The following is a 17008-nucleotide window of genomic DNA, read 5'->3' as shown; positions in this document are numbered from 1 at the left end:
CATTTTTGGTTCCTGACGCATTCTTTCTTCTCTCTGTCTCGTTGCAGCATGACCAAATATAATTGTACTCATCATCCGTGCAGGGATTGATGAAGCACTGTCAGTTTCAAAAATGAACAACAAATCTAATATAGTTTTTCGCGCAACTGTACAGGATTCAATAATTAAATGAAAAATCCTTTTGAAAGAAACAAAAAAAATCTGCATCTGTGTTGGTTTTCCTACTAATTTTCCAGTGAAGGAAGAAGACGAGGCGCCTCGCTCTGTTGTTTTTAGTTTGTTTGTTCTCGGAGAGAGAGAGAGAGAACTGCTCCTAAACTCTTCTTTGAAGTGCAGTAATTCATCCATAGCATCCTCCCTCTGCTTCGTTGTCTGAGATGCTAACCGACTCGCTAGCATGGCTAATACATTCATTGTTTGCTCAGTGCTATCAGAAGGTACAGGACTGCACTTAAAAAGACTGTCGCCCAGTCACGAGAGAGGGAGAGGGAGAGAGAGAGTCATTAGGGCAGTGAGAGAAGAAAAGACAGAGCAGGCGAGCTATCGCGCTGAGCAGTTGTGTGTTTGAAACTCTGTGACTCGCATTTACAATCCCTCAAGACACCAGACAGACTCTGTGTGTGTGTGTGTGTACATATGTATGCATGTGTGAATACTGAAGGTGCATGTGTCAGACTTGCTACCTTACACAATATTAAATACCGTTGTTATCCCGGGGCCTGCAGGAAGTCTCCTGATGCTTTGAATCCCTCGGCTTCTCATCGTCTCTCCCTCTGCTGCCGCTGCACGCTAACTAGAAACACCAACACCTCCTCTCTCATGTTTTTGTTTTTTCTCCGTCTCTGTTTGACTCACCTCTGCTGCCTGTACAGGTAGGAAGCACTGCTTCACCCAACTTGTGTGCATCATCCACTTGTGAATCTCTTTTTAGCCGCTGTTGCGTGCACGACTATCGGTGGAAGACTTTGACACCCCCCCATGTTATACTATCTGCCCCCCCCCCCCAGCGTACAGCCTAATGACCTGTGATCCTGTGACTTTTGGTTTTCCGTTTCAGTGTATGATTATTGATCATTGCTGGCTGCACTTTATGTTCAGGGCTAATGAGCAAATGTTAGCATGCTACCTACAGAGCAGCTGATACATGAGCTTTGAAGTTAATACTGACTTGAGACAAAGATATATACAGAGTAAAAATAAACTTGTTAGTGCTCTCACTGTTTCAGACCTACTTTGGTATTTCTGTGCTGCAGGATCTTGTTACGTCTCCCCGCCGACGCGCACCCCGATGCAGATCTATCCGAGCTAATCTAATAGCTGTAATGTTAATATGATGAGCGAAGACGGAGAACACAGGTAGTGGTGAAAACAAAGGCGTGTTAATATTGGTGATACTGTCATCGTGTAGGATATTATCTGCACATTAGCATTAATCTTGGTCAAACTGCACTTGTCTCAGCTCCCCTCTGCTTGCCCCCCCCCCCCCCCTCCCACTGCCATTCTCATTTTTCATGGCTTCCACGGGTCTCGCTGTCTATCTTAAATCTCTCATCCCTGTCCCCATGCACTCCTTTTCAGCTTATCCTTCCCCCATCCTTGGTGTTATCTGACTAGCCAGCGATAGTGTTGATTGAATGTAGATGGGCCTTCAGCTGCTTCCATGTACAGTATACAAACTGCATCTCTGTCCTCACTTGCCCTATGTCTCTGCACCCCTTCTTCTGATGAGCTTCTACAACCCCAGATATACTAAGACTCAAACTTTCAACCTTCTCCGTCACTGTTGTGCTCTCTTTCTCCCTCCATCTACACCTTCTTTAATCTTATCACTTTCTTCTGTTTGTATGTCCATTTTTTTTAGATAGCATGAGTACAGTGTCGCCTTGACTCGACCTTCTATGTAGCACAGTGCTCTTGAATAAAAACACTGCAAAGAGTATCACTTTTAATTGACTCATTAGCATCAAAGTCTCTTTCATGGAAAAACCTGCATAAAAGCTGAGGTTGCAGGGACAAAGAAAAATGACCTAACTGGAAGACATTTCTGTATTTTTTTTTTCTCACAAGTGCAACGTTTCATATTTTTCTCACCAATGGTTTCTTTCTCTTGTTTTGCAGCATTATTTTTTTCAAAGAGGCAAAAAGTCTTTGTTGTGTTAGAAACAAACTATCTGTAATATTACATCTGACATTTAAAGGTCTCATACTGAATAAAGTGAGACTTGGTTAAGATTAATTATTATTTTGCAGATGTGAGGAATTTGTTTTCATTCATTAAAAAAAAACAACCTCCGAGGATCAGTGTTGGGCCAGATTTCTCCATAATATAAAATATGCCAATGTATTTATTATATTGCGATATTTAGGTTGGACTGTATTGAGATATTTAAGCTCCATACAGTATAATGGTAGATGTCAATGTGTAGTGGGATTATAAAGCAGGTCTAGGTTCTATATTAGCCTATTACTGTGAAAGTATAAATGCCTCAGTCCAAAGAGAACTGTACACAACCTGTATTTTGAAACTTAGCCTTAAAACAAGTCAGAACTGCTGTGACTTTGTGATGTCACAACAGAAAACCTCCCACCATGCCCCAACCACACCCACCTGCACCCTGGCCCATCCCATCTGTTTCTTAAAACCATTAAACCTTTGTGTCTTATGGTTATCAGATCTTAAAAACAAAACACCAGTGAGGTGTGATATATGAGGCCTTTAATTGTTCCTCTGAGCCTCATAACCATTGTTAATGATATGCAACTGTTGCCGTGTCATTAGCAGTGCTGTGTTTGCAAGCAGAGAAAGAAGGCAGGCACTCTGGATGGCCACTGTTCTCTCTTGTGTCTTCATTTGCAACAGTTTAGAGGGCTTTCAGCTTTGATTTCTCGTGGCATTAACCTAAATCCCTTTACAGCGGAGCATTAAGTAATATTTAGCACAGAGGTGAAAAGTAAAACCGAGTGATAAATATCAGCCGGTTGAGGCTGCTGAACGTAGCAGCGACGGTGCTCGCAGTCTTGGTCTATTTGACTGTGATATATTTAGCAGATGGGGGACATCTTTAGCTTGGCACAGAAAAAAAAAATCCCGGCCGTGGTACCTTTAAAACCCTGCCAGAGAGTTGGAGGTCACATTGCTCAGTCCGTAAGGCTATCAGCCGTGGCCTGCTATTATCATAGAGATAAAGAATGGAGCCTTGGAGCTGAGACATCTGCAGTGACCGTGGAGGGACTTAGAGGTGGAGGGAGAGGGAGGGGAGATCCAAAGATACTGACTGGCTGGCTGCAGTGAATTATGGGCTTTGTGGGTTAAAAAATAAATAAATACATAAATAAAAAAAACTTGCTGACTGACTTCTGGCAGAGAAAATGAAATGTTGTAGGAGTGACTTGCTTCCTGCCTGCATCACTCGCAGCACAACTGGCTGTTACTGAATGACTCAGGAACACTAAATGTGTAACTGCCTAACGGACTGATGGAGTGAATAAGTGGCTCACACGCCGTCAGGCTGACTGGCTTACTGTGTGAATGATACCTTGCTGACTCGATAGATGAAGAAATGTTGTTGCTGATTACTGACCTGTTGGCCGGCTCAGACGTAGGTTTCTGATTAACAGTGGGCTGACATGACCCCTCCGCACAGAGTGACGCAGTTACCACGAAAAAAAGGTATAAAATGATCATTTATCTACTTAAGTATTAAGACTATTAGACTAATATCTCATAATGGTTTTCTTACATCCCTGGTCCCCTGGTTCTCAGCTGTATCTGCTCATGTATTGATATGCACCATTTGTTGAGAAGTTGGGAACATGCAGCCACAAACTGAAATAAGATTTTCCTTCCTTCCTGTGTGCACATTGCAATTCACATGCACATTTGAGTTGTAGATACTGGTTGATATTGAATATTGTGATGTTTCATGTCATGTGCTGTTTTTCATAATATCTGGGGAATGTCGGACACATGATATGTAACATATAGCCTAAATCAATATAATAAAAATGAAATATGTTAAATTAAGTGAATTAATAGTTGGGTTGTGGTGCACCTGGATGGTGCCTGTTGAAAGAGGATTTGAATTAAGTTGAAACATTTAATCAAAATATGAGCAAAATCACAATCTGGTTGAGATCTGTCAAAAATAATTGTAATACAATAACCCTAGTTTAAAGTAATGCTTACAGGCTGCTATTTTTTCTTGCTGGTATCTACAGTATGTGTATATATAAGTGATGCTGTCTGTTCCCTCTGGCTTATGAGCAGATTTTGCCGACTGGTTAGTTTTCTGCCTGGTTGTGTATTTATAACTCGGTGGTGTAAGCCGGAGAGGACAGACACGGAGATGAGAATTGATGACCTGCATCACCAGGGGATGGAAAGCGATGGCTATCACTGCAAACTCATCAGACGAATGTACACACACACACACACACACACACACACACACACACACACACACACACACACACACACACACACACACACACACACACACACACACACAGGGACACAAAGTCATACACACACAACACAGATGCATGTAGCCTGGCAAACACGTAATGCGAGGGGACACAGAGCAAACAAATAAAGCAACAACATACTTGTACGTGTACACACGCACACACCCGAGGAATAGCTGCCATTTGTTGCAGTATCCAGGTCAGTGCAGCATGTGCAAACATGAACTATATTATCGGAGGTGTACCTGCACATGGCTGAGCCAGATTAGTTGTGTTTATCTTAGAGGAAGAGACGAGAGACGTGTTTACATTATGAAGTGAAGTGGAAAACCTGCCAAGGCTGAAGGGGCGGGGGGAAATCAAACTCGGAGCACCTGAGGGCTCATGGGAAAGATCTCAGCCTGTTTACCACAGAATATATATGTGCTTGAGAGTCTCACAAATCAGTGCAGTTATTCCTGTCAAATATTTAAAACTGACTAATTACAGTTTCTAGCATCTGTGATCATGACATCTCAGTGTGATAATTTTGCACTTTTTGACTTTTCAGAGCGACATGCAGCTGTGTTGATGAGGCTCCATCAACTTCCATCTGTTTGGTAAAAGCCTTACTGATCAGTCTAATGGATATACATAAAAAACTACATCCAGTTGAATTATTCTTATTGTGCGGTTTTAGCATCTAAAGTAAAAAGATGGAGCCCACATCTCCTCTGGCGTCTTAACTATGTGTAGGATGGATTCATCTGTCTGTGGCACTGAGTGTCAGACTGTTTCATCTGAAATGAGAGGCCTATTCCCATAATCACATTCATAATATCAAAATAAAGTGTATCGTCTTAGTCATCTCATGGAAATAGCTTTGTATCCAAGCAAAGAGCCGGCTGTGTTTCTGAAAATGGCCCCGTTTATGATTTACAGACCGGGATGAGTTTTTACTTTTGCGTAACTTACCACTGTATTTAAGTCAAAGTCTAAAAATAGTGGCTGTTGGGTTATTTACCCCGATCAGAGCTGTCAGAGGGAGGGAAGGCAGGAGCACAGTCGCAGGGAATTGGATGGCACCTGGGAGGGGAAGTTCACGGATTGAAGCGCACTCTCGGATTAAAGGGCACAGATTAGCAAGTCTGCAGTGCTGTCTGAAGGGTTGAGGGGTTGAAGAGGGGAAGGGCGTCAGTGTGTGTGTGTGTATGTGCGTGCGTGTGTCTGTTGGAGCATATAGAAGCTCTCGTGTTGCCCGGCTGTCATTTTCTGTCACACTAGCAACTGTCCCCAGCTGTCTGTCTCACAGACACATGAACACACACACGTGACCAGCTGCCCCCAGCTGTCAGGGTATCGCAAGTCTTAGTTGGTGGTCTCAGTAGGAGGAGGGTCTTTCTCTCACACACACACACACACACACTCTGATATCGTGCTCAGTTCAAGGTCTGCATGCGCTGTCAGTGCCATACCCCTGTGTTTTTGTTGAGCGCATTCACACAAGTTTCACACAACACACTTAAGTTAACAAGACAGACACACACACACAGAGATAAGCGAGAAAGTGCGTTAGAGAGAAAAACACAACTTCAGCAGTCTAATTGGAGTGAAATGTAATTACTCCTGCTACCTACACATTCTTTAACAATAATTGTGTTTCCCCCCCTCTCTCCCTCTCTCCCACCACTCCATCTCTCTCTCGGACTGTTAATTCTTTCATGTTTCATTTTTGCAGCCATTGCAGTGTTATAATTAGCCTTCTGAGATGCGCAAAGCATCGCGGCACTTTCCCCTCATGAGCTGTTAGCCTTCACATGCACAAACACACATGCACACACATACACACACTGTACACACGCATACATCCTTGCACACACACACACACACACACACACTCTCTGCCTCCCTCTCGAAAAGCCTATGAGCTTTGTAAGCGAGCGAGCGAGGAAAGCGCTGATGCTTCGTCGTTCCAAAACACAACTCTAATCAAAGTGGACGTGTGTTTGGCTGCGTTCGCAAAAGAACCGCAATTCCCATGATTCTGCCCCGCTGGTTTCATTTTTTATTTATTTAATTTTTTGGTCCGCTTTGAATGCAATCTTCATCTCGAAGAACTTCAAGCACGGCTGAGGCTTGCGGGGCCACAAAAATGTTTTGTAAAGACGAACGCGAAGCTCCACGCTACAGGAAATTAAATTGAAACCTTCACTTTATTATGAACTGATATTTTCAAACAGCAGGGAAGTTGATCTGTTTCTTTCATCTCCGCAAAGTTCACGTGCCGATTTGAATTGTTTCCCTAATGTCACACTTGAAGGTAACAAAGCGGGGTTCGGTCGCCACGACAACTGGAGCTGGTGCTGCATGGGCCTCTTGTGGAAAGACGATCCTGTTTGGAGATAAAAAATGATTATTTGATAAGGATCTTGTTTTTGCAGATAATAAAAGACATCCCAGTCACTGCAGTTGATCTGTGTAACACTAGACTACACACCCACACACCTCCCATAGTTGTATTTTTGGGAACACTGGGAGGTCCGGAAAAGCCGTCCCACCCTACACCCATGTGAGGCCACTGACTCCCTGTTGTGTCTTTGTTCATCTGGAGTTTAAAACAGCATCCACGCCTTGATGATGCTTTGATTTATTTATTTTTTTGAAGCAGAATGGAACTGAAAACACAGGAAGTAAGTCAAAACAAAAACAATAAATGATTTTGCCCCACTTACGTAATGTCCATACGCTTAACGTTCCACTAAAACATGAACAAGGCATTCACTTCACGTCAGCTCACTGGCTCAGATTTTCTATACATATGCAAATACATCTGTGCCTCTCATCATCCAGCATGATTGGACATCTGCATGCCCCAAAATGGATGCTGCACCCTGATGTGTGGTGTTAATTTCAAGATAGATCATATTTACAACATCTGAGCCCTCTCATGACCCCCCACCACCCAAGAGTCTGGTCTGAGGTGATGTTGGTGTTTTCTTGTCCTTCTGTTGTGTTTTTTTTTACCCAGAACTCCCTGTGTTTCACGAGGCAGGTTCACATCTGTTTCCAACTGTCCTTTGCCAAACGCAGATTTCTGTAACTCCGGTATCAAAGCCGCTGCCGACCAAGGAGCGGCCGGATGTTTCTTCAGGGAGATGTTATTTTAGTTGCTGCTGGATAGTTCCTTTAATTTCTCAGAAATCAGTGTTTTTAGTTTATGGTAGGATGTCGGTTTCTCACCTCTGACATGCCGGTTGTTTCTTCTGCTCTTATCTGCTACCAGTGATTTTTCTGGACTACATATTCTGTATTGCGATATTTAAGATTGATTGTATCAAGGTATTAAAGATCCCATATTGTACTGCGATGTCCTTACGTATATAGTGTGATAAAGAACTCCAGAGAAAAGAGATAGAGAGAGAGATAAAACTATGCTGAGATGATTTTTTTTTGTTCGTGAAACATCAACATAGCGTTATGAAGAAATTCTGTGGGAAAAGTGTAAAACTGTTATCTGTTATCTCCTCCTCTCCCTCCCTCCGCTACCTGCTTCCTCTCCTCGTTTCCTCTCCGCTTTGAACACTGTTGATAATTCACTGAGCTGTTGGGAACGTTTTCAGGCTGAGCCGGTTCAGTGCTGGCATGACACACAGGCCTTCTCCTCGTCGCCTTATGTTCACACATATGGCCCATCCGCTTGCCTTAGTAGCAACTAACAGGGTGTGCCCCCCCCACCCCCTCATCCACCCAGACTGGATGGTGGATTTGCAATATGATTGATTTCATTTCTAGGACTGTATTGCGTTGGACTGGAGCTGGATCTTCTTGGTTCCTAAACTCCGCCGAGCTAATTAGAAATGTCATTATGAGTGGGAAATCTGAATCTGAATTTATCCACTGTAAGTTTGTTTTAGACCAGGGGTGTCAAACTCATTTCAGTTCACGGGCCACATTCAGTGCAATTTGATCTCAAGTGGGCCAGACTGGTAAAATAAGAGCAAAGGAACCTATAAATAATGAGAATTCTTAACGTTTCTCTTTGTTTTAGTGCAAAGAAATACATTATTAAGCTGTTTATGTTAAATTAACTATCATTTTACAAAACATGTTATGAATTTCATGGGAAAAATGCAATTTCAACAATATTATGCCTATTCTGTCTGTAATTTTTACACTTGGCAAATTCATCACGCGGGCCGGATTGGACCCTCTGGTGGGCCAGTTTTGGCCCACGGGCCACAGGTTTGACATCCCTGTTTTAGACAAACATGTGTTTGCACAGATTGTTCAGTTGCTGAGGTCACAGGTCAACACTGAAATTCCTCCATGCATTTTCAATAATGAGGTTGAAATCAACACAAATACTCTCAAGTGTCTCCCTCTCTCTGTCTCCCTCTCTCTTTCTCTGTCTTTCTCCTACACTCACTATAAAAGAACAATGCTGATTCCTTCTATCCTCACACCACAGAATAATCTCACCCTCCTATTTACACATTTGCAAATCACTCCTGGTGAGAGAGCCAGCTAAGTACCTAAAGTGTGCCTAATCTCCGTGCTAAATATCTAAATCTTATTGTAAAGGTAAACCACAATGTAATCCCAGTCTTTTTTCTCTGATCTCTTTTTTTCTTTCATTGGCTGCAAAATAAATACAACCTGCTGTTTGTCACAGCGGGGGAACTCTGCAGATGCGCCGCTCCTGCTCTAAGAAACTGAAAAAATAATATTGTCTGTTTCATGAGTGTGATTAATGAGCGGGCAGATCTGAATTTAAAATTGGTGTGTGTGTGTAGCTGCAGTAGTATTTGTGTCCTGCATGGCGTCAGTGTCAACCTGTCAGTCTGCTGGAGCTTCCTCAGGAATGCGATCATTTTTAGAAACTCTCTCTCCCTCCCCCTTCCCTCAGTTTCTCGGCCTCTCTCGTCCTGTCTGAGCCAATAATAGAGGCATCAGCTGTGACTTTGGGGCGACTGAAAGGTGACGTGAGGAGAGAGGGAGAGTGAGAAAGAGAAAGAGAGAGCCGAGGAGTGTGGAGTGAAAATGAGATTGAAGGAGTAACAGAACTTTAAAGTGAGAGATGTCTATCTCTCTGATTGGCTGCCTACCTGGGGAATTCCTCTCCCCTAATTGGCTGCTGAGTGGCGTTTCTGTCTCCTTATTGGTGGTTGAGGGGATTTCCAGAAGAGCGATTTCCTCTGAGGTTTAAACTGTCTCACTGCTGCTCCTATGTTTGTGTACAGAAACCAGTGAAAATATGCAACATAAGTGATACAGTGGTACTTCTGGGTAATTTTAAAACTTTATTGCTGCAGTCTAACCATACAAGACTCCAGACTCCTGTTCAGTAGACTGTGAAGTTTATGTATAATCCATGTTGTTGTGTCCCTGTTGGATTAGATTTCATTAGATTTGAATCTAATCTAATCTAACAGGGACACGACAACATCGATAAATACATAAACTTCACAGTTTTCTCTGTTCCACTCCACATCTCGCGCTGTGTTCAGATTTTAGCAGCTGTCTAAGGTGTTGGACGTCCTGCCGCTCGCCCTCTGTTGAGAAAATGCTAAAGCTTCACAGTGCACTGAGCCTGTTAAGTCAGAAACACTGTGTGTGCGTGTGTGTGTTTTCCTCTCATGGGAAGGCATCAAAGCCTCTCCAAAGATTTTTACCTTCGGTGCTTCCAGACCTTTTCCATCACCTCCTTTTTCATCACACCCCAGCAACAGCATTAAAGTCTCTCACAAGCCTCATGAGGCTGCCCATGATGTCGCCTTTATCCCCCTTCCAAACTAACAGAGGGGAAAAAAGGACAGAGACTGTCACCACTTGGATGGAATGTGCAGTTTGGTCTCAAACAAACAAGCTCCAAAATGGGAAAATAAACGGGGAAAATGGGAAATATCTGGACTTATATATTACTATGTATGTATAATGTTGCAATACCCCAAAAAACTGTGAGTGTGCAGTAAATATAGGCAGTAAAGTTTAATGCATAAAGATGAGGAACAATGAAGTATATTGAGCTTTGAAAGAGTTAAAGTCATACTTTGCTCCAACATTGTTCCATAGCTACAGTAACTAGGACGCCTGTCTGTGTTGTCTGTAGACAGTTTTATTCGCCTCATGAGCATTAAACTTGGCCGATGCTGATCATGAAAAATGCCACTAATCATCCTCTTATGATACAGTTTAAAAACTTTAAAACCTTTTGAGTTTTCAAACTTCTCCAAAGGGACAGCAGTGGTGATACACAGTGTGTGCCACGCCTGTCTGGCCATCATCATCCAGTGGACCCACACTGACACCTTGAGCATCTTTTTTAGATGGTCGAACCCTTTCCTGATGCTCCTCCAGCAATAAAAATAAATATCCAGACATGACACCAGCTCCCCTGAAAACAGCCCTCCCCTCTCCCAACCTCTCTGCTATCAGGTTGCGAGGACATCTTTATAAATAAACAGTACACCGGACACTCGCATGCTTCTGCTGCCTCTCTTCCTCTGCGGGGTATCCAGTGGACTTGGACAGGGAAATGGGGGAGAGGTGGTCAGTGGTATAGGGAGGTAAAGGAGAAATGGGTCTGGGGGGGGGATTTTGGGGGATGAGATACAGGCGCTAAAAGCAGAGAAGGACTGGGAGGTTTGAGGGGATGATGATGAGTTCTCATTTCTAATCGGTTACAGGACGTGATGTGAAATCTATAGTTAGCAAAGTGCAGAGGTATTTCCCCAAAGATAGCTGAAGTGTGTTTTATGCCTCGTTACTCGCTAACATTTACAGCTTGCAAAAACGTCTGGCTAATTGGCACGGGTGATACCACACCCGGTTCATCCTGCAATAATAATCTGTGCCACTGTTACAAATAAAAGACTGCTGGGCTGCTCTCCATCTCTGCAGCCCGTGGCCACTATATCTACTGTGCTGTTACTATTGACTGGAAGTTTACAATCCATTAATTATTGAAGTGTTGTTTCTTGAGAAGATAAATGCCAAACACTTTCTGGAACCTTCAGAAACCTTCACATGTGAGGATTACGTAATTGAATTTTCTCTGTTTTGTCTCATTGTAAATTAAGACCTTCTGGGATCTGGATCGTTGCCTGGACAACTGGAAGATGTTGTTTTCGCCTTTGTGAACTTGTCACAGACGGTTTTCTGACTAATTTGTCGAAAAACAGGAACAAGTATTCAAACAAACGCCCAAGTTGTGTATACAGAAGCTGAGATTTTTGACTTAAAGTTCTGTATTTACTCTTTTATGCTGTGGTTTTAGAGCGAATATATTAACCTACAAGCTTTGTCTTTTTTTAAAAGAAAATCATCAGCTGCTATAAAAACACTAAAACTGAACATTAACTTTAACATGATTAAAACCAAGCAGCAGAAGTGTTAGAGGGTGACTTTGAACCCCTGTAGTGAACACGCTACTCTTTGTATTCAGTAGAAACATACACTATTTGTCTGAAACCCCCCCCCCCCCCCCCCCCCCCCCCAGCCCCCTCCTCCCATTTAATTACTCCTGGTTTTGTAAAGCCAAGATAAAGACGGACAATTATGGAAACGTGTTTGAACGTGCTGCTCAGCTCTCTGTTTCACTTGGACCAAGTGTGAGTTACTGTGTGTGACCACTATCAAAAAATCAGTCGTCTGAAGGACATCGCATCGGCTCAGAGCTCCAGGTTTCTCTGAGTGCAGCAGTTCAGAGCATCTGAGCCTTGCTAAGATTTTAGTCGGCTTTTCCCCCCACCCACACAAACATGGCCAACATGTGGAGAAGTAAATCTCAGCTCTCACCGGCCAAGTAATCACAGGGGGAGAGAGACTGAGAGAAGCCTGACCAATAAGGAGGAGAGTCACACGGACATCGTTAATTGCCCGTTGGGAACAAAGGTGTTGAGATGAACTAGTTTAAACCAACACACACACACACACACACACACACCCACGAGTGGCCCCCAGCTTCCTTGGGCTAAATGGTGATCTTTTAGCCATGGGCAATGGCCACTCTCTCTATTTCTATCTCACACACAACACTCGCACACATAAACACTTATTAGTATTTCTTTGATGTTTTCTCTCTCTTTTCCTTCCTCTTTCCTTTATTCTAAAATATTTAATTCTCATTATTTCTCTTTTGTATTTTTTTCTCTCTCTCTTCATCTCCATGCTAAATATCTCTCTTTCCTCGTGTATCTTTCCCTCCGTGTCAAAGTGATCAATGCCGTCAGGTGGGTGGAGAGTGTTTGGGGTGGTGGTGGGCTGTGTTGTAAGTGTCAAGGTAATGACAGCTTTCTGTCCCACTCTTGAGTTGGAAGATTTCTCATCTCCCCCCAGTCTTTTCTTTACTTCTCTTCATTTGTGTGTGTGTGTGCGCCCCTCATTCTCTGCGATGACAGTGCTTCTTTATCCAGCGGCACAGACAAGCTCAGCGGGCCCTTTCATAGCGACACTCCTCCACCATCATCAGTCCTATTGTCACACGATGAATAGACAGGGCTGAGTTTTTGATAGGTAGGTGAGAGAGAGAGAGAGATGGGAAGGAGGGGGGGTGTAGGAGAGTAGTAGGAAAAAAGGCCTTGAAGGAGAGAGAGGTGTGGCGTACCGTAGTCTCTGGAGGAAGAGGGGAGAAAGGGGAGGACAGGAAGAAAAAGAAGAAGAAGGAAAATGATTGGGTTTTTTTTTTAGACAGGAAAGCTGTGCAATGGAAAGAAAACAGCCAAAAAAAAGAACTAGAAGACATCCTGAGAACAAGAGAGACAGGGAGAAGCAATGGAAGAATGAGTGAAAGCATTAAAAAGGAAGGGAAGCAGAAGACAGAAGGAACAACAGTGGAAAAGGCAATAAGGGGAAAGGGGAGACAGGAGGGATGTAGCCTGTGGCAATGCAGTTGAAGGTAGTCGACATGAAAGGGATGGAGTTTATCCCTGTCAGCCATCTTGGACTACTTTTGAGAGAGCTTGGTAAAAGTTTAATGCCGTAAATAGTTCTGTAAATTCCAAGGTGACATCAATAAAAAATAAAATTAAAAAGGGAAAAAAAAAATCTTTGCATTTTGACTTTCAGAAATGTGTTAAGTCGTAGAGGAAGGAAGGAACATGATGTAGAGTCAAAGCTTCCTGAGAGTTGACTCCTGGGATAAAAGCAGCAGCAGCAGCAGGGAAAGAGAAGCCGCAGCACTTGTGATTAAAAACAAAGTTTTGTCCCAAAGGTGAAGCTCGGCAAGGACGAGCGAGCAACAAGAGAGAGTCTTTTTGTCTTCAGTCGGTCAAAAGCTACCTGGGAGGCCTTGTTGTTGTTGCCGGGGGGAGTCCCGTGGTGATTTCACTTTCTCCAGCGGGGCATCTGCTCCGGGGCAGAATGGAGTCACGGTAGTGGAGAGGGGGGTCGCTCTCTCTCTCTTGCCCTCTTTTCTCTTTCTCTTATTCTTTTTCTTTCCTGTTTTCTGTCCATCTCTGCCGAACGAAAGCCCTCAGGGGATCCTCTCCTCCATGAAAGAGCTGAGTGAATAACAAACCCCTGAGTCCGGCCCTCCTCTCTCACTCACAATGGACACTAACACACATGCAGTGGCTCGCACATCAACACTCGCTCTCTCTCTCTCTCTCTCTCTCTCTTCATCCTTCCCCCACTCACACCTACACACACACACGCACACTGAGTTTGACCCCTCGCACAATAGCGAAGGCATGCATTCATTAGCAGTTCCAAGAAAGCTTTGACTGGTTGGGCATTGTTCGGCTAATCCAAGGTCCCACCGTATATCACCTTCACTCTCTCCCTACCTCCATCCATCCATCTTACTCTCTCTCTCTCTCTCTCCATCACTTTCCCCTTTCTCTCTCTCTCTTTCCTCTTTCATCCACTGCTCTGACGTTAGTTTAAAAAAAAAGCAGTTAAAAGTGCGTGAGCTTATGGAAGAGAGAGGATGGAAGTGAGTGGGAGAGAGAGGCAGAATTGTTGAAAGAGACTAATCAGATTACCCCACAGCATTGATAATATTACCCCCACCCCATCCCTCGCCCCCTCCCTCCTGCCACCCCCCCCCCCCCCCCCCTCCTTCGTGATGGATTTCTATCGACAATGAGATTTGTGTGGCGTGAATCAGTTTAAGGGGCTGAACTGATCAAGAGGATTGACTCCTGATACAGTGCGAGGCATTTCCCTTCTATCTTTTTAAAATGTTTTTAAAGCCGAGGTGTTGAGGTTTTGAAGCTGAAATGTTTCCTTAAGTTAACTGTCCTAACCAATGTCCTCTGTCTCCCCCCCCCTCCTCCCTCCTGTCTGTCTCCTCCACAGATCTCAAAGGTGCCCGGCGCAATGGGACTCCTGAACCTCTGAGGGGCGAGGACACAAAAGGCTGAGGGGAAGAGGCAGAATAAAAGAGGACAAAAGAGGAGGAGGAGGAGGAGGAGGTGGAAGAGGAGAAGAAGAAGGAAGGAAGATTCTTCGCCTGACGCCAGACCAGAAGAAGAGCCTTTGGGCAGAAGGAGTGGGCGGAGAAGGACAGGGGAGGGAGGGAGATTTGAAAGGAAGGATTTGCTCTATCTGTCAGGGGTGCATGCTCCCCCCTCAGTCCCCCCTTCCCACGCGGACATCCTCCTCCTTGTTTTTTTTTTCCTAGTGACAGGACGACAAAAGGCGAAAGAATGCACAGCACACTAAGTTTGGGACGCCTCGGGGCGAGCGGGGGCCTGGATGTGAGACTACCCAGGACTAGAGCCTTGCTGCTGGGCTTCCTTCTCGCCATGTCGGGCCTTCTCCACGCACCGGTCCGCGCCGACGTGGAGATCGACGTGCTGGGCGAGATGGTGCTGATGGAGGCGGGCGACCGGGCGGGCGAGAGGGAGGGAGGACGGAGCGACCTGGAGGCCTCCATGCAGTCCTCGCTCCTGAGGGAGTTCCAGGAGGTGACGGAAGGTATCCGGGCGATGGAGGCCGTCGCCATGCGAAACGGTGGCGAGATGATGGCGGCGGCAACGACTCAGCAGAACGCGGCGACGCCCACTGCCTTCCCAGACTCCTCGGCGGTGGTGGGTCGCATCTTCCAGATGAAGGTGCCAAACAAGATGGAGGACATTTACCTGGGCGATATTGTCAAGGTGAGTCACAACCCTCCATGTTAACTGACTTGGTGACGTTGACTTCTCCTTCAAAGTCAACACAGCTTCTTCCTTTTAAATCTGTTTTCTGTCCTGATCTCACTTAAACTTCAACTTGAACGTTTGATGTAAGTGACAGAAAACTGGCTCAGACGTGGAGCTTCAGTTGCAGCCCAGAGAGGTCAAACTCCTGTCAGATCCCTTATGAACAAACTGTCTCCCATCACACAAACCCACAGAGATTTTTGTGGGTGCTTTGGCTTCAGCAGGGGAAGTACTGCTGAGTAACAAAAAAAAAATCCTGTCGATACCAATCAGAGCTACAGAGCCTGTAAGATTCCTCCAGTGTTTTTCAGCTGTGGTCCTTTAACACCTCCAACAGAAGTCAGGTTCTTCAGCAGCAGACCTCAGGAACATGTCAGCAGGGAAAGACTTCAAGTATTAAACTGATAAAAGTTATGTGGAGAATATTTTTTTGAGCTGCAAGAGAGGGTCTGAGTGTTCGCCTCAACATCTCAACATTTTAGTTTTCATGTCTGCTGTGAGAGTGGTTTAGTTCTGGAGTTTGTTATTAAAACAGAAGGAACTCCACTGAGCTTTTTTATTTTTTAACTGAAATACTGATACACTCACAGCTAAAAAACAAGCATGTATTATATAACTTAAGTTTTATTTTTCTTGTTTTGACAATTAGCTCTTTATTTCAACTGTGTTTGAACTCATTTTCTCAGTCTGTATGATCTACAGAGCAGCATGTTGCTCCTTGTGTTGTGTTCAGGTTTCACCATGAGTAAAGAGTTACGATTTAAAAGGCTCTGTCAGCTTTCACCTTTTTCTAAGATGTATAATTTCTAAGATGTAACATGAGTCCCTGTGTGGCTGATGTTTATGTGGTTTGTCAGATCACAGATGATCTGGCTGTTTATTTCAGAGGTATAGAAGAAAACCATGAAATAATGAAACAACCCAACTAAATTACATCACATTACAACACCTTAACCTGCGTTAGAAAGACCACTGCTCCTCTCTGAACGCACATAGAGCTCATTTCATCTTTATTTTGAGCCACTCGACATCCAGATATATACTGATAGAATTTTCATGTCAAGTTTAATGATTATGATGATAAAAACTATCCCAAACATAAAGACGTCATGGGTGTGTGTGCGTGTCTGGGGATTAACTCCATATGAACAAGAACAGGGAGGAGCCATTTGCCAAAAAAAGAAAATATGTCAGTGAAATAATGCAAGCAAGCGCCGTCGCTCAGAACCTGCCCCGAGGCAACACGACTCAGAGGCCGCTCAGAGCAGGCGCCCTTTTTTTTAATTGCACTGCATTTTCCACGATGGCCAATTCTCTCTAATATATGTGGCCACACACACACACACACACACACACACACACACACACACAGTCCTAACCCCACCTCTTCTTCCTCTTTCCTCTCTTATTAATTCCCT

At 44.1% G+C, this 17008-nt stretch overlaps 1 protein-coding gene across 2 annotated transcripts in view; it reads left to right on the top strand.

Moving 5' to 3' along the window:
- dag1 (dystroglycan 1) overlaps positions 1 to 17008 on the top strand; it is a 47905-nt gene that overhangs the window by 12583 nt on the left and 18314 nt on the right. For both annotated transcript variants that reach the window (XM_083972436.1, XM_083972437.1), the window contains exon 2: positions 14743 to 15545. In XM_083972436.1, the coding sequence (XP_083828562.1) occupies positions 15093 to 15545 (453 nt within the window). In that variant the 5' untranslated portion in view covers positions 14743 to 15092. The remainder of the gene's footprint in view (positions 1 to 14742; positions 15546 to 17008) is intronic.

The sequence above is a fragment of the Trachurus trachurus genome, assembly GCF_905171665.1.
Source record: "Trachurus trachurus genome assembly, chromosome: 5".
Lineage (NCBI taxonomy): Eukaryota > Metazoa > Chordata > Actinopteri > Carangiformes > Carangidae > Trachurus > Trachurus trachurus.
This window is presented reverse-complemented; position numbering and strand designations above follow the sequence as displayed.